At 40.5% G+C, this 16,919-nt stretch overlaps 2 protein-coding genes across 4 annotated transcripts in view; one reads left to right on the top strand and one right to left on the bottom strand.

Moving 5' to 3' along the window:
- Positions 1-849: 849 nt before the first annotated feature.
- Positions 850-7,529, bottom strand: SELENOK (selenoprotein K). 2 transcript variants are annotated; one of them, XM_035703312.2, is made up of 5 exons: positions 7,364-7,529; positions 3,884-3,974; positions 2,140-2,223; positions 1,481-1,567; positions 850-1,215 (listed from the first exon to the last, which is right to left on the bottom strand). In XM_035703312.2, exons 1-5 carry the CDS (start codon positions 7,380-7,382, stop codon positions 1,212-1,214), a joined length of 285 nt encoding a protein of 94 aa, XP_035559205.1. In that variant the 5' UTR covers positions 7,383-7,529; the 3' UTR covers positions 850-1,211. The 2 variants fall into 2 exon arrangements, with proteins under 2 accessions (XP_035559205.1, XP_025311998.1); XM_025456213.3 differs by lacking the exon at positions 850-1,215 and having other exon boundaries at positions 1,477-1,567; positions 7,364-7,522.
- LOC112665931 (uncharacterized) overlaps positions 6,290-16,919 on the top strand; it is a 104,994-nt gene continuing 94,364 nt past the window's right edge. Inside the window, exon 1 of one of the 2 annotated variants that reach the window (XR_007404332.1) lies at positions 6,290-7,064. The gene's annotated coding sequence lies outside the window, so the exon portion shown is untranslated. Of the gene's footprint in view, positions 7,065-7,470; positions 7,606-16,919 lie in introns of those variants that run through there. The other variant, XR_007404331.1, reaches the window with a different exon arrangement.

Raw genomic sequence — 16,919 nt, 5'->3', positions numbered from 1 at the left:
ATGATAGTCACACAGAGAGAGAGAGAGGCAGAGACACAGGCAGAGGGAGAAGCAGGCTCCATGCACCGGGAGCCCAACGTGGGATTCGATCCCGGGTCGCCAGGATCACACCCCAGGCCAAAGGCAGGTGCTAAACCGCTGCGCCACCCAGGGATCCCTATATATAAATACTCTTACCAGGAGTCCCTGGGTGGTTTAAGTTGGTTAAGCATCTGCCTTTGCTTCACGTCATGATCCCAGGGTTTTGAGGTTGAGCCCCATGTCAGGCTCTCTACTCAATGGAGAGTCTGCTTCTCCCTCTGCCCCAGCCCCCCCGTCATGCATGGGCACATGCTCTCACTAAAATAAAATCTTTTTAAAAAAATGCTTTTACCCGAACACTTTGTTTAAAAGACTGTTAAACACAAAGCAGTATTATTCATTTTTCCAACAGATATTTCAGTGCTTACATGTAGTTACTGTTCAAAACACTGGGGTAAAAAAAGACGAAATCCCTAATCTCACAGAACTTCCATTCTAGTGAAAGAATAGGAGAGTTGCCAGCATTCATGGGGGTTGAAAGCCAACACGTAATATCCTAACCAATAGTTTAGAATTCAGATTTGTTAAAATAGTACAGAAGTCTATGATTTTAAAGACTACCTAGTTAATCTTCACTCTTGTAGCTCAGGCTTCTTGGTTATGACTTTATAAATACTCTGATAATTATATTTCATAGCAAATCTGATACTCCATATAATGTTTTAAGATAAAATTGTATGCATACCACTGAAATAAATACAAGGTGATTTATTTATGAGAACAAATTAACAATGAATAGTATTTCAGAAGTTAAAAAGGTGACACTAATTGTACTGAATACACAATCTTTTATTTTTCTTCAAATTTGGAGTTTAATTATACAAAGATGTGAAGTCAAGTTTTGTAACCTAAAAATATTTACTTATTAAAACTATATTAATACTTTCATAAACTATACAAAAAAGATAATGAGACAAACATGTGCATTTATAGAACTGCATGTCAGTCATGCCAGATCCCTGGGGAGGGAATTCCTAGCACAACCTCATCCGTCTGTGAAGGCACAGAGCAATCCTTGTTTGGGCATACACATTCAATTACTTGTCCAGTATGGTCTGCACTCTACTTCTTGATGGTTTCCTTCTGTTATGAATGTGCATGTCCAGTTGTCTGCTACTTAGAGCAGACATTTACCTAAAAGAAAGCGTTATAACAATCAGTTACTAGTTACTAATTTGGATCTGCACAAAAAAAATCTAATAATCATTTTTTTAAGCCTTTATTCAAAAGACTGATAATAAAATTCAACAAATTTTTCAAGGGTTAAGATATATTTTTCCAAATAAGATGCCTGAGTAATTACAAAATATTGGGCAACTTCTGTTTCTTAAAGAAAACTTCCCTAAGGAGGTATTTTCAAAATGAAATCTCTGCAGAGTAATTGCAGATTTCAAGTTACCTTCCTCATCCACCAGCCATTGGAGGAGGACTAGGGCCACGTAGATGATTAATTCGACCCATTCTTCTGGGAGGGTTTCCTGGTGGCCTAATAAAAGAAAAATTTCTACTGTTTAGTAGACATCAAGTGGTTCCTTTCAAACACTCAAATAGACCCTTTTATTTTAAAATAAGAACTACCAATTAGGTCAGGAGTTGAGAAAATTCAAATACTTATAGAGACCAGACACTTAATGCACATGAGAAAAGGAGTCAAGCAAAGACTGTGATGACCTAAATAGTACTTCCTATAAATACATGCCTAACTGAAACCCAGCTCCATGGAAATGCAAGCCCAACCCTGTGCTGCTTGATCTTCTCTAGTTTTCTTTAGCAGTAGAAATCCAGACTTTAAAATGGACTCTTTAGATTTAATGGTTGTCATCAGTTTTCATCCTCTAATTTAGACTTTTCCCACAGGATAGTTGATACACAACTTAGCTCTGTCAAATTGACTCTATCAAATCAGAGGCAGCCTGACATAACTTATAGTAATGCATTAATTTTCTGAAATAGAATTTAAACCTTTTATTTCTATGAGCCAATGTCTATCTATAATAGCTAATTTAATTAAAATTACAGAGTGGTAAAAATACCAATTATCAATTTAAAAAGCTATACCCTCTTCCATCATCATATCTGGAATCAGAGGAGTTTCCATAGCCTCTTCTCTTTTTCACATCTTGCTGAAGCAGAGTTTTAAAACTGAAACAAAGGGCAAAAAACAACATAAATACCACTTTCAACATTATAAAATGTACCTCCACAGTTTGTTATATCTACGAGAAGAGTACTAAACCAACTTAGTTCCAACCTCATGTTTCTCAAAGCCAGCTGGACAACACCATGTAGCTCATGTCTACACATGTGCTATGTTCTGGGCCAAAGCCACCATTGCCTGTCTTTCTTATATGCTAGTAACTCACCTTAAGAGAGTCTAGGCATCTAGAAGTGAGTGAAACCAGAGCCATCCCCAACTTCCTTCCTGTACTGTATATCAGCTGTCAGGGCTTAGTCTTTTTTTTTTTTTTTTTTTTTTTTTTAAACAGCACTGCACATTCATTTCCTTCACATTTCCCTGCGAACAGCCTACCTAATGTTACCTTGCTGTGGGAGGAGCCTAGGGTGGTGTGCCAGAGGCAAAGGGCTTCTGGGAATTCATCTGATTGTAATCTTTTTTAGTTGTGGAGGGGGAAGAATTTTTTTTCTTTTTTTTTAAACATTTTAAAAAATGTTTATTTATTTATGATAGTCACACACACACAGAGAGAGAGAGAGAGGCAGAGACATAGGCAGAGGGAGAAGCAGGCTCCATGCACCGAGAGCCCGATGTGGGATTCAATCCCGGGTCTCCAGGATCGCGCCCTGGGCCAAAGGCAGGCGCTAAACCGCTGCACCACCCAGGGATCCCGAGGGGGAAGAATTTAAGTTAAAACAATATTTTAAGTAAATAGGGAGTAGGTGAAATGTGTGAGACTTTAAGGAAGTTTTGCACTGGCAACTTAAGGACCCTCTGTCCCACTGTATTTTTATATAAAACCATCTCTTTGATTTTTTTTAACCCCTTCTAACTTATGTTACACACAGCCATGAGATTAATCTTAAATCACAGCAACAATTCAATTAAGTATAAAGATCATAGTCTGCTATTCAAACTTCTCTGCCATCTTTCCTGTGTTTCTACCACCTGGAGTAACTTCCTCTGATGGCCACCTCCCACAATCATGCCAGCCCAACATCCATTGTAATATGAATTAAAGTCAAAGAAGGAAGAAGCAGTCTCCCACATCTCTGCATCCCTGCAGTTCTCTGCCATGTGACTGACATTCAAATATATATATTCAAACTTAGCATGAGTAAGACTTGTTCATAGCTGATGAATAATCTTCACAAAAAAAAAAAAAAACAGCATGGAAAAGGACAAAAATGCATTTAAGAACTGCTTGAAATTTGTTTTTTTTGTTTTTGTTTTTGTTTTTTTATCAAGATCTAATTCCCCTTGTTTCTTGTATAATATGGAGTAAAAGCTGCACATACACACTAAGCTGGAATAGCAGAGAGAAAATGAGGCACTGTCGCCCAGCATTAGACTAGGGAAGCCTGGCTTCATAGCTGCAGATTGAAATGGTTGCCAAGGCTAAGTCACAGTCGAGCTACCTAACTCAACTATCATATTCATACTTGTTGGATGCCTGGGGGGCAGCTTTACCACCACAGAAGTCTTCATTTCCCTTAGCAAAGCTAATAATATATATATATTTAATTACAGTTAAAAGCTCAGCCTGTTTAAGATCCTCAACATGATGTACTAAGGTACTTCTGTTAACTTAAGTATCAAGGCTAGTAAGAGCACTGTTACACTTACAACAAAACCACGAACTCTGCTATTCCCCAGAAGAAGTCTGTTATCAAAGATAATCTCCATGGGGACTGACTCCGGCTGTCCAACACTTGCCCTACAGACAATAAAAAAGAAACTTCAGTTAGTACTACAAATCCCTGATACAAGATGCTTTATAATTAACTACTTAGGGAACAATAAGACTCAGTTTTCAACTTGTTCACTGTTCCAGAGAGCCAACACAAGGAAAGGTTTGTTATGTGTGCATCCTTCTAAGAAAGGGTTCAGAGAAATAAAGCTCTACAATCTAAGGGTCATTCTTTTAATATGTCAAATGCCTTCCTATGTTCCTAATTTTGGTGAGTGACAATTCAAGGATTTCTTTTCTTTTTAAGTTGTGATAAAATATACATAAAAAGTTCCCATTTTAACCATTTTCAAGTGTGCAGTTCCATAGCATCAAGTACCTTCACACAGTTGTACAACCATCACCATCACCCATCTCCAGAACTTTTTTATCTTCCCCCAACTGAAATTCTGTGCCCATTCAACACTAACTCCTGTTTTCTCCCTTCTCCTAGTTCTTGGCAACCACCCTTTTACTTCCTGTCTCTATGAATTTGACTGCTCTAAAAACCTCATATGAAGAATCACACAGTATTCTTACTTTGATGACAGGCTTATGTCTTCAAGTTTCATCCATGTTGTAGATGTGTCAAACTTCCATCTTTTTTTAAGGCTGGTTAATCTACCATCTCATGTGTTTATACCACATTTTGTTTATGCATACATCTGTTGATGGGCACTTGGGGTGGTTCCATATATTGGCCATTGTGACAATGCTGCTATGAATGCTGGTGCCTGAATCTCTGTTTATTCAAGTATTTTGAGGAAACAAATGGGATGAGTGAATATAAAAGAATATTCACACCACTTCCACTTTCCTAAATGTGAAAATCTCTTTTCACCTGCAAAGTCTCTTTCCTGTATAAAAAAATTGCTTATATACACTTTTACAAATCTTTACACTCAGCTATGTTAATATTTTCATTGAAATCAGTCTGTGTGTTCTAGGTACTGAAGAGAATTCACCTTGTTCATTAAAATAACCACAATTTTTCTCTAATGGGATGCTGTTCTAATTATGGACTCGTTTTTTTTTTTTTTTCTTTAGGTTATTTATTTACTTGAGAGAGAGAATGCACACACTGCGGTAGGGGGGGTGCAGAGAAAGAGACAAGCAGACTCCTCACTGAGCAGGGAGCCGGACTCAGGGCTTGATCCTAAGTCTCTGAGATCATGACCTGAACCAAAATCAAGAGTCAGACACTTAAACTACTGAGCCACCCAGGGGCTCCAATGGATTCCAGTTTCATCTTAAGCACAAATGAAGATCTATTTTTCAAACCACTTTAAATAATGGAAGCTACAACATGAAATTAGTGTTCTAGCGTTCTTTTAGCCTTGAGAATCAGGAATATTTTGGGAGAAGAGCTGTCAACCACCTCCTCTCAATCTTCTCAAGGGCTTCACCACACTCACCTCCACCCCCTTAGTCAGGGTCTACAATTTCTCCTTCTTTGACTACCTTACTTTTAGGGATCCACTTGGACCTGAGCTCTCAATGGAGCTATTGAGAAAAAAAGAGATACACTTCAAGACAGGGCATGGGTCGTGACACGCTTGGTTCTGCCTCTTACTAGGTCTGCTTCATTGGCTGATGGGACATTTTCCTGCTCTGAAAAAAGTATTCCAAGACTAGTCATCTGGTAGGATTGAAGAAAAAGTCTCCTGACAGTAAATGTTTTGTCAACTGGGAAGCACTGATAAATTCAATCCTTCTAAAGGAGATCTAACTAGAACACATTTCTCTCTTTGTGATTCTAAAGAACCCTTTGCATGCACTTGCATCCCTCTATCTTGCTCTTAGCACTTTTCTCTCCTAGCTTCTGAAGGCAGAAACTTCCCCTCCCAATATCCACAGAGCAAAGTAAGTTGCTTGGGTCCAAGTGGCATTTCTCAACTATAATGGTGAAATAAAAGATCTTAAGAGGACCTTCATGTTATTTATCTGGATCCACTATGACAATGTATACACAGGAAGACATACAAAGAATTACTCAATAATGCAAAAATAGAAGCTGCCAGCATTACCCACAAAGGACGTAACACAAACTCCGCAAGCGCCCCCAAATAAGAATAAAACTTTGATGCTTTTGGGTAGTGTCCATCAACCTACTTGTTACAAAGATTTTTAATTGCACCAGGAGGAGGAGGGGAGACTTTATGAAGAGCAAAGAAATGCAGAGTGTACTCAGCCAGAAGTCTTCTGAAAACCTGAATCCTCCCTGAAGATAAACAGATGAGTTCAACTGAACAAGGAATCTAGCTCCAGTGATCCTACGTGTTTTAAGATTGCGCCAAGACATTGGTTCCACCTGCGTCAAACAGGTGGGAAGGCAGTTTGGGCAATGGTCTGACCCGGTCATACTGGGTCCTTTCTTTCCTGGCACTGTTTTTTTTTTTTTTTTCTTAAGATTTTATTTATTTACTCATGAGACAGAGGGAGGAAGCAGGCTCCATGCAGGGAGCCTGATGCGACACTGGATCCCAGGACCCCGGGATCACGGCCTGAGCCGAAGGCAGATGCTCAATCACTGAGCCACCCAGGTGCCCCACTTTTTTTTTTTTAAGATTTACTTATTTATTTTGGGCAGAGAGAGAAGGGGGGTTGGGGCCAACGGGAGTCGGGAGAGAAAGCCCCAGCCGACTCCTCGCTGAGCGCGGAGTCCCAGGCGGGGCAGATCCCGCAAGCCTCCCAGGTCAAGACCTAAGCAAACAAAGAGTGGGACGCTCGGACGACTGAACCACCCAGGTGCCCCCATACACTTCCGCCCGAACTAAGTCGCTCTTAGATTCTCTACTCGGGCCCGGAACAGTTACCAGGTTCCAACAGGGGGCGGTGCCTCTTCCTGTGTCCCTTGGAATCCGGGGCAAACAATTACGTGTAGGACCCGCTACCTACTCCTGGGGGCGTGGGGGAGGGGAAGGAAGACCGTCCTGTTGAATTCTCCTCCTACAGAGAAGGACCCTGACGACAGTCCTCCCCGCTCGAAATCCGGCTGAACCGTCTACGACCGCTAGAGATGCTATAGGCGACCCCCAGGGCCCAGCTGCGCCTCTGAGTCTCCGCCCCTAAAACGCGGTAACCAAATACCCGAATAGGACGGAGCGGGTGGACTGCGAGCCAGGTGGAAGCAGCGCGGCCGACACAGGCGCTACGCGCACAGACCGCGTTAACCCTGCTGTCATCCCCGGCTAAGGACGCGCCCGACCCCCACGGCCACAAGCGGGGCGAGGATGCCCGGCAGCGGCGTCACCCCGGACCTCGGCCTCTGCCTCCGGGCTCCAGGGACGCTCGGCCGTCTCGGGAGAGCGAGGACGGAAGAAGCCCGGGTGTCGCTTCCGCGGCCAGCGGCCGCCCCCGAAGACCCTGCAACTCACCGTTCGAGATGTAAACCATCTTTGCCCCCTCGGTCCCCGCTTCTGGAGCGACTGAGAAGCTTGGCCCCTCTCGGCCGCGGTATCTCTCTCCGCGCTCCGCCCCTAAACGTCACAGCCCACGGTTAGACCGAACGCAACGGCGCCGGAGCAGGGAGGTGGACGGAGCCCATTGGCTGCTGGGAGGGACACGCACACGGCGGGCGGTTTCTGCGTCATCACGGCGGCGACTTCCGGTAGATCAGGTAGAGCCAGGGCTGCCGGGCAGGTGACCGGAAGTGGTGTTTGGGATTTAACCCGTGAACGCGCGCTTTCCCGTCCGCCTTGGGATTTGAGCTTGAGGAGCTGGTTTCCACCCCCACCCGCCTCCCCCGAGGAAGAAAAGCAATTTTTTGGTTGCTTGTTGGCACCCGGCGTCGGGAAGGCGATGCAATGAAGACCTGCAGGCAGGAGGAAGCTCCTCCGAATCTTCCAGAAGTGTTGCTATTAGAGGATGTGGAGGGAAGTGCCTTCGCGCGGAGACGGTGACCAAACCCTGCGGAGCTTTATTGTCTTGTTTCCGGAATACAGGGACAGGCGGCCGGCAGATGTGTTGGTTCTTTTTCTAGGCACTGTTTCTGCCCTTGATTCACCAGAAGCGAGTGGAATTATTAAGTCCCGTGAGGCCGCCGTGAAAAACGAATCCGCAGCGCGAGACCGTTCTGTTACGGTTTCTTACTGACGGCCACGTGGCAATCTCATTCCTGTTTCACGGCCTTTGTGCTTGGCTGTCCTTCTCCTCAAAGCCCTGATTGCTGCGAACCATCCCCCCCCCGACCCCCAAGTCCAGAGTGCTCAACCCGTGCGTCAGCTCGAAAAGATTACCAGTCACCTTAACAAAAATGGAAAAATTATATTTTGGAGATGATTCTACTGTGTATTTAATAGTGTTGGTTAAGATGTTAAGTATGTCCTAATAGCTAGGACAAAGATTTAATTTCATGTTGGCTTTTTGGGGGAGCATTTCCCCCCCAAAATGTGTAATAGGACAAGACAACATCTTTTACTTTTGAGATTTTTGCAGCACAATCCTAGAGGATAATTTTTCAAAAATATTGGAAAGGGTCATTTAAAAAATAATTTATTTATTCATGAGAAACACAGAGGGAGAAGCAGGCTCCCTCTGGACTGGATCCCAGGTCCTGGGGATCATGACCTGAGCTGAAGGTCAACTGCTGAGCCACCCAGGCATCCACAAAAAGGTCATGAATTGTACCAAGGACCTTTCAGTCTGGACTATGCCACCGTCATCTCTACATTCCTTGCTTTCTAACTGGAATTTCCGGCTTCTACCTTTGTCCACCTTAACAAGTTTTTCACACGGCAGCCAAGAATGAGTTTAAAATGCCTCATTCTCTTGTCTATAACCTTTAAGACACTAAAATTCAGTGATTTCCCATTGCTTTTAAAATGAAATCCAGTTCCTCCTCATGGTCTTCGGCCCATCATGACCTGTCCACTCGATTGCACCTTTCACCGTACCTTCTGCCACGATCTACGGCCATATTGTGCTCTACCAGCATTGTTTCTTAAGTTTCTGGAGCACCCTCAAATTCTTTCATGCCTCCAAAACTCTGCACATGCTTTTCCCTCCCCCCTGAAGCACTCTTCCCCTGGTTCCTAGCTCATCAGTTCCTTTTATTCTTTTGATCTCAGTTTGTCACCATTTCTGAATACCTTTTCCCGGCCACTCATCCCCATAATTATTTCCTACGTAATGCTTAACACAACGTGAAATTATTTTATATGCTGATTGATTTTTGTCTCTAGAGAAGGTAAAATCTAAGAAGTCAGGAACTTCACCTGCATTGTTCCTTTTTATATCTTCAAGGTCTATCATAACCCTTGGCAGATAGTAGGTATCCAAATATTTGTTGGGGTGGGGGAGGCTTTCCCTAAAATATTCCTCAGTCAGCAAAAGAGGAAGGGGATTAACATTGGGATCTTTTGAGTACCAGACTGTAAGTTATCTCTTATTTCTCTGTTTTGATCTTTGTAAAAATTTTTATTTAAATTCAATTAACATATAATGTATTTTTGGTTTCGGAGATAGAGGTCAGTGATTCATCAGTCTTACATAACACTCAGTGCTCATTACATGATGTGCCTTCCTTAATGTCCATCACCCAGTAATGGTGATGGACATTACCCATTCCCTCACCCTCTCCCCTCCAGTGCCTATCTTGATCTTCTGATTTCCTACTAGATCTCTTGTTTTCCTGCCTCTTGCTCCTGCTCATGTATTTCTTCTTGATGGAAGTTCCCCCCCCTTTTTTAGATGTTGTTTCTGTGATTTTCTTTATTGTTTTTTAGTTTAAGTTCAATTAACAGATAACGTATTATTAGTTTCAGAGAGTTCAGTGATTCATCAATCTTACATAATACCCTCTGCTCATTACATCACGTGCCCTCCTTAATGCCTGTCACCCGGTTATCCCATCCCCCCTCTCCCCGCTCCAGCGACCCTCCATTTGTTTCCTATGATTAAGTGCCTTTTGTGGTTTGTCTCCCTCTCTGATTTCATCTTGTTTTATTTATCCCTCTTGCCCCTATGATCCTCTGCTTTGTTCTTAAATTCCATATATGGGTGAGATCATGTGATTGTTGTCTTTCCCTGATTGACATATTTTGCTTAGCCTAAAACCTAGTTCCATTCATGTCATTGCATATGGCAAGATTTCATTCTTTTTGATGGTTGAATAGTATTCCATCATATATACATATTTATCTATATATCTATCTCTCTCTCTATATATACACACACACACACACACACACACGTACCACATCTTCTTTAGGTGAATGGATAAAGTTTTTCCCACTTCTTAAAATCTAATCCATCCTTCAAGATGAGGTGTGTTCCTATCAAATGAAATAATGTGAAAGGACTTTGCAAATTGAAAAAAAAAAGTGTAATCCGTAGCAAGGTGGGTGGGGAGACAAAGATAACATTTTCTCTATTTCCCTAACCTTCACTGTCTGGAACTGCATGTTAAATACTAGTCACATGTGGCTGTTGAGCAGTTGAAATGTGGTTAGGCTGAATTAATATGTACTGTGCATATAAAATACACACTATGTTACAGGGACTTAAAATGAGAAAATATGAAGTATCTCAAGTCATTATTTTGGATATTGGATTATGTAAAATATATATTTTTTTAAAAGATTTTATTTATTCATGAGAGATACAAAGAGAGACAGAGACATAGAGGGAAAAGCAGGCTCCCTGTGGGGAGCCTGAGGCAAGACTCAATCCCAGGACTCCAGGATCAAGATCTGAGCCACAGGCAGATGCTAAACCACTGAGCCAAGTGCCCCATGAAATATTTTATAAAGGTACTTCTATTTTTCCTTTTCCTTCTTTAATGTGACTGCTAGAAAATTTAATATTACATACTTGGCTTATATTTATGATTCACATTACATTTTCTGTTGAATACTGCTGGTCTAGAATGAAGATATTGGCCAGCCTGGCACAGAAAAAGTACTCAGCAAATATTTGTTGAATGAATGAATGGTCTTAATACTGGATAATATTTTAGTATATGTGCTGCCAATGTCAGCCCAATAATGAATAATACACAGGCTTTACTATATGTCAGACACTGTTCTGACACTTTCTATTTAATAGTTCATTTAATCCCTACAACAATAATGGTGGCTAACATTTGTATAGCACTTACTTTGTGCCATGCAATGTTCTAAGTGCTTTTCATGTATTAATTCATTTAAACTTCAACCCTATTAAATTGGTTCTATTCCCATTTTACAGTTGAGGAAACTGAGTCATAAATAGCTCAGGTGACTTGCCCAACATCACACAGCTAGTTAAGAAGCAAAGCAGAGGTTAGGACCAAGAGTGTGGCTCTATAGTTTGTGCTCCTGACTCCTTTACTATATTGCCTCTCCACACACTAACAGCTGTTCAAACAGTAGTAATCCACATAGAAAGGGAGGTAGTTTCTGGAGATTGAATGTATCTCAGTTTTATCAAAGTTGCAAAATAGGTTCCCCTAGTTTTTCTTTTCTAGACATCCCAAAGCATAAAATTTCCTTAAGCACCAAGGTTAATTACCTTCTCATTTCTGTACCAATCCCTTGCCAGAGGGATGGTCTATTTGTGAAAGACCGCTACCTCTGGAGCTGGAGTCAATCCTGCTTAAACCACATGGTTTGGGAGTTGAAGAGGGGTAGTGTTTACTACAAGGTAGTGAATGGATACTGGGTTGCATCAAAACAATAAGATGCCCTCAATACTGCCTTTAGGAACATGGAAAATACTTGGCATTTTTATTTTTTTAAAAGATTTTATTTATTTATGCATGAGAGACATAGAGAGAGAGGCAGAGACACAGGCAGAGGGAGAAGCAGGCTCCACTCCATGCAGGGAGCCTGACATGGAACTTGATCCCAGGTCTCCAGGATCCCACCGTGGGCTGAAGGTGGCACTAAACCACTGAGCCACCAGGGCTGCGCAACACTTGGCATTTTTATTCTTTTTTTTTTATCCTTTATTTTTATTCTTTTTATTGTTTACACATGTTTATGTGTTGTTCTTATAGTTATTGCCTTGTTTTGTTTTATTGTATTTGGACTCAGAAATCTTAGTTCTTTAATTGTCTCGTTTTTTGACTGATCATTAAAAGTAGATTTTTAATACTTTTATACTTGTATTCCCTAATACAAAAAAGTATTGCTTTCTAAGACTTATCTACAGATTCCAAAAAATGGAGTAAAGAAATAGAAATGGACATTCTATTACTATGTTTATAAGTCTCAAGATAACATTGATGTTTATGTTTGGAAAAATTAAGAGTAGGGATATGTACCCATTGATGTTAAGGAGTATATGATTCATTATTCTTATTCATTAAATGATTCAGAGCAGAGAATTTAATAAACGTCCTTAGATCTGTTTTTTTTTAATGTGATACCTGAACATAATATAAGAAATCAAAAAATGGATATGTGAAGAACATGTCTTTCTTCCCCTATAATTCAGGATGCTAAACTTTGATCCTCTAGCGCAGTGAGGCTGTTGGAAGCTCTTCTTGGCAAATTTCCTCTTGGGCAATAGTAACCTTCATGACAGACTCACCTCTCTCAAGTGCATCTTCTCTTGGATCTTTACCAAGCAATTCCTCAATCACTTATTAGCTCTCTAACGTTTTGAAAATGTCTTTTTCTCATTGTTTTAGCCAGGTTCTTTTTAGGTGTCCTCTGAAGGAAAGTTAGTACAAATTACGTAATCCTCCATAGCAGAAGGATGGATGCACTTATTTAACCAAATCAAAGTGACAATTTAGGTTAAATTTTAAACACTGCTTTGCCTTTTGCTTTAAAAATTCTGTTATGTATGTATAAATAAATTTTCTAGAACAACTATTTTCCTAATGTAGTCAAAACATATTCTTTCTTGTGAGCAGAAAGGATCATTATAAGTAGTAAGTTAAAATGTGTGGGTGATTCAAAAAATTATTTTACCAATAAACATTATTTTAATCTTTCCATAACCAAACAGATGTCTAAAACCATACTTTGTCTTGACATTCTTGGTTCCTTTGTTGGTGGGTTCATTGAAAAAGGGTTTATTTTATAGCCTCCTAAAGGAAATTTCTTTGTGGCCCAGTGATGAGTGTTCCTTGGAAAAATTGATAGCCAGGCTCAAAAGGATACTGTGAAGGAGGTTGCTGTCACCTCAACTCGGTGGCTAGGCAGGCTGTTGCTGAGCCTCGACATCATTTTTCCTCACTAATTGCACAACACAGCAGCTTGGTTAATATCACTCAAGGTCAAATATGGTTCTCCACAAAATCATCTTTCACAATGATCAGTAATTCATCTCTTTTGCTATGAAACCCCAACTTGTTTTTGATGGAAAGTATGAAACAGAGACTCTGAAAATGGAATCTGGCAACTGAAGAAGTGTTGCTTGATATTATTTTCTCATTTCATTTTGAACGTATTTAGCTTCTCCTTAGTGGCACCCAGTCTTTCACGTTCAGACTGAGACATTTCACAAGTGTGCTGAAGACCATATGCCCAGAAAAGTGGAGAAGCAAGTGGCAATGGATAGGGTCACCTTGGGTGGCTGACCTGTCTGGTCTCTGCAGTTCCTGTACCATAGTCAGCCGACTGGCAGGGGAGCAGAGCAGATGTAGAGGCTGCCAACAGGGCTGGCACATGAGACAGAAGGACTGTTGCTCAGGCTTACAGCTGCAGCAGAGGTGCCAGCACAAACAGTTCACACTGGGATATAATAGGCTTACCAGGTACCAGGGGAGTTCAGCTTTGAGACTGTTCCTGCAGGGGGAAGCCACCCAGCATATGAGTCTAGTCATTTCACTGGAGTCACTGTTTTTAGAAATGTAAAATGCTAAAGAAACTGTGCTAAATTACATTTTCCAGCATAAGCTTTGAAAATGTTCATATCCTTAACCCAGCATTTCCATTTCTAGAATTTCTAAAGAAACAATGAGAGAGTTCAAATAGATTTATGTGCAAGGATATTTACCCCATGTTATTTGAAATAAAGAAATGGAAGCCACAAAGCTAAAACAATGGGGATTGGCTAAATTTTAGAAAACAATAGCACATGTACATTAAAGTAATGGAAAACCATTCACACTACTGTTTGGTGAAAAAAAGCATATTACAAAGTATGTATAGTGTGTCAGTGCACAACAACAACAAAAGAAATGCATGTATATGAAAATACACTACAATGGGATTATGAAGGGTGCCTGAGTGTCTCAGTTGGTTAAGCATCTGCCTTTGGCCTTGTCATGATCCCAGTGTCCTGTGATAGAGCCCTATGTCAGGCTCTCTGCTCAGCAAGGAGCCTACCTCTCCGTTTCCCCTCTGCTTGCTGCTCCTCCATCTAGTGCTCTCGGTCAATAAGTAAAAATCCTTTTTAAAAGTGGGATTATAAGAGCTGTAATTTTTCTTTGTGCTTTTCTATAGTTCACAAATTTTCTACAAGAAATTTGCATTCTTTTTGTTGTTAGACATATAAACAATGTCAAATAGCAATAAAAATCAAAATACCAATAATTTTTAAAAGTTCATTTGTTAGACACTAAGGGTTCATCATTAGTTTCATTTAATGGTTTGGGCAATTCTTTAAAAATTGCCCCCAAATTTGTCTTTCTAGCAGAACTGATAGGAAATTAATAACTAAAGGATTTGCTCAGGTAGTTGTTAACTTTTGGAGTACAACTTAAAAGACGTTTTATTTCATAAAGTTGTGTTTGCTATCCTTAAGTGCCCTCGCACTCAAAAGTATACATGTGATACATATGGAAGATAGATCCCCAGCAATTGAGAGAATCCTCAAAGGACCCACAAAAGCTGGGTTTAGAGACCACCAACTCAGATTATGGAGGACCGTAGGTAAGAAGCTTTCTGGTCCTCTTTGCTTCCCCTCCCATCCCTGGAGGAGTCAATGTTTTTTGGTTTTCCCTAAGTGCTGATAGAGTCTGGTAAGAATCAAGTGAATGTAGTTTCAAATTCTTTGCTAGTTAGCTCAAAATAATCTTGACAGCTGATCAAAATGCAGACTTGCATGTTCAGATTGTGCGAATGATCCATTGGCAAGGTTACTGAACAAAACATTGATTTTAAATGTGTCTTTTTCAGAGTCCTGTTATACTATTAAGTAAAACTTTTTTAGAGCATTCAAATACAGCTATAGACCTTTATAGATCTTGAGCCCTGCCTTCAGGTGGCTAACTGTAGACGGACAGTAGAATCATCTTAATGGTATTTGGACCATGCTGAAAAATATAGACTGTTAATCAAGAACGTTTATAGAATGTTCTATGGTGGTAAGTAACTTAAGAACAAAAAAACCACACCCACAAATCCTCAAAAACAAAACAAAAACAAACTCAAAAGTTTGTTGTATTAAGTGTTTGATCTAACATCCTTTCCTTGAATAGAATTTATAGGCTATAAGAAATATGCTGTGGCAACTTTCTTACTTCCAGAGGAAGAAATCAGAGTCCAACTCAATGGTTTTTGCCTCCCAGCTAGAAGGCACTTTCTGGAAATAGCATGCAGGGAGTCAACACAGAAAACAAGTTAAGTTCTTTTAAATATGTACATAGTAAAATGCAAGACTTAAGCTGCCTTCTAAAGTGGAGTGGAGAAGGGCTGCAGAGACCCTGAGTTATGCCTCAGTTCTACAGAGGCCTGAGAAATCTGGGAGGATCTGTCCTCACAGTGCCCACCCAGTGTGCTCTGGAATATTCTCTATGGGCAATTTGTCTTCTTTAGTTCTCTCTCAAGCAGTATTTCAGCTTGAGTATTTCAGGAGTAAATAAACTACTTTTGAAATTTAAGACTAGTGAAGGAAATGATTTCCTTTGATCCTCTGGAAGATATGAGGCCTATTTCAGAACTTCTCGAGTTTTTATGATATAAGCCAAAAAAAAAAAAAAAAAAAGACCTTAGGATGCTTTATGGTATTCTCTTTGATATCCTTTTTAATGAGCTGTAGATTTCAGAAGTGAGCCTCAAAAAAGTTCTGGACAAAAAAAAAAAGTTCTGGACACTTTACTTTTTGCTCTAGATCTTAAAGATCCATTAATTTGTGCAGTTACTCTACTATGAATTTAGTTTAACTTGATAAAACGCTTATAGGCTCCTATTGTGTACAAGTCATGCTAGGCAATGGCACAAACAGTAATGATAGCTAATATTTATTTGGCACTTACTATATGCCAGGTGCTGTGTTAAGCACTTTCCATATGTAAACATTGTATTGAGCAAGCTAGAACTACAGCTTCTGATAATAATTTTATTTTTGCCCCCCTCCACTCCTTCACATTTTGTTAGGTGCGGCTAGTTCTTCCATGAGCCTAAATGAAAATTTGGGCAAGTCCCAAGACATTTTGGTTCCTCATAGGTCTCACTATCTAAATATAATAAGAAAAATGTCCATTTCTAAGTAAGCGTAAATCTACTGATTGTGATTGAAAATTAAGGCTTTTCCCTTCCCCAGGTGAGGTTTACTGTAGGCAGAAGTGTCTATGACTTGGTAGATCCCTCTTCTTGTTACCAGTCCAGCTTTTTCCTCCACCTCTTGGAGCTGGCTTACTGTGGTTTCAGACTCCTTCAGGGATGAAGGAGAAGCAAAGAGAACCAGAAAAATTCTTACCTATGATCCTCCATAATATGAGTTGGTGGCCTCTAAACTCAGCTTTTGTGAGCCCTTTGGAAATTCTCTCAATTGATGGGGAGTCTATCACGAATAGCCCTCTGGGTAAGACCAAAAACATCTCTACTCCTGCTCTTGGCTTGCTCAGAGTTCATTCCTCCGCTTCTGGTAATCCATGTTTTACCTGCAGCCTTCTCTGCTGATGTCCCAGCACACTACCAGGCTGCCAGGTCAACATAATCCTAGGTCCCTCCCACATCCTTTGCCTGAAAAATTGTGAGAGTGCCAGCCAAATCCATTATAGTAGCAGCAATGTCTTCAGTCCTGCTTTTAAGGCAGCCTGCTTTTAAGACCATT

This window comes from Canis lupus, chromosome 20 (genome assembly GCF_003254725.2).
Source record: "Canis lupus dingo isolate Sandy chromosome 20, ASM325472v2, whole genome shotgun sequence".
Taxonomy (NCBI): domain Eukaryota; kingdom Metazoa; phylum Chordata; class Mammalia; order Carnivora; family Canidae; genus Canis; species Canis lupus.
Note: the sequence above shows the minus strand (reverse complement) of the source record. Positions and strands in the feature narration are given on the sequence as shown.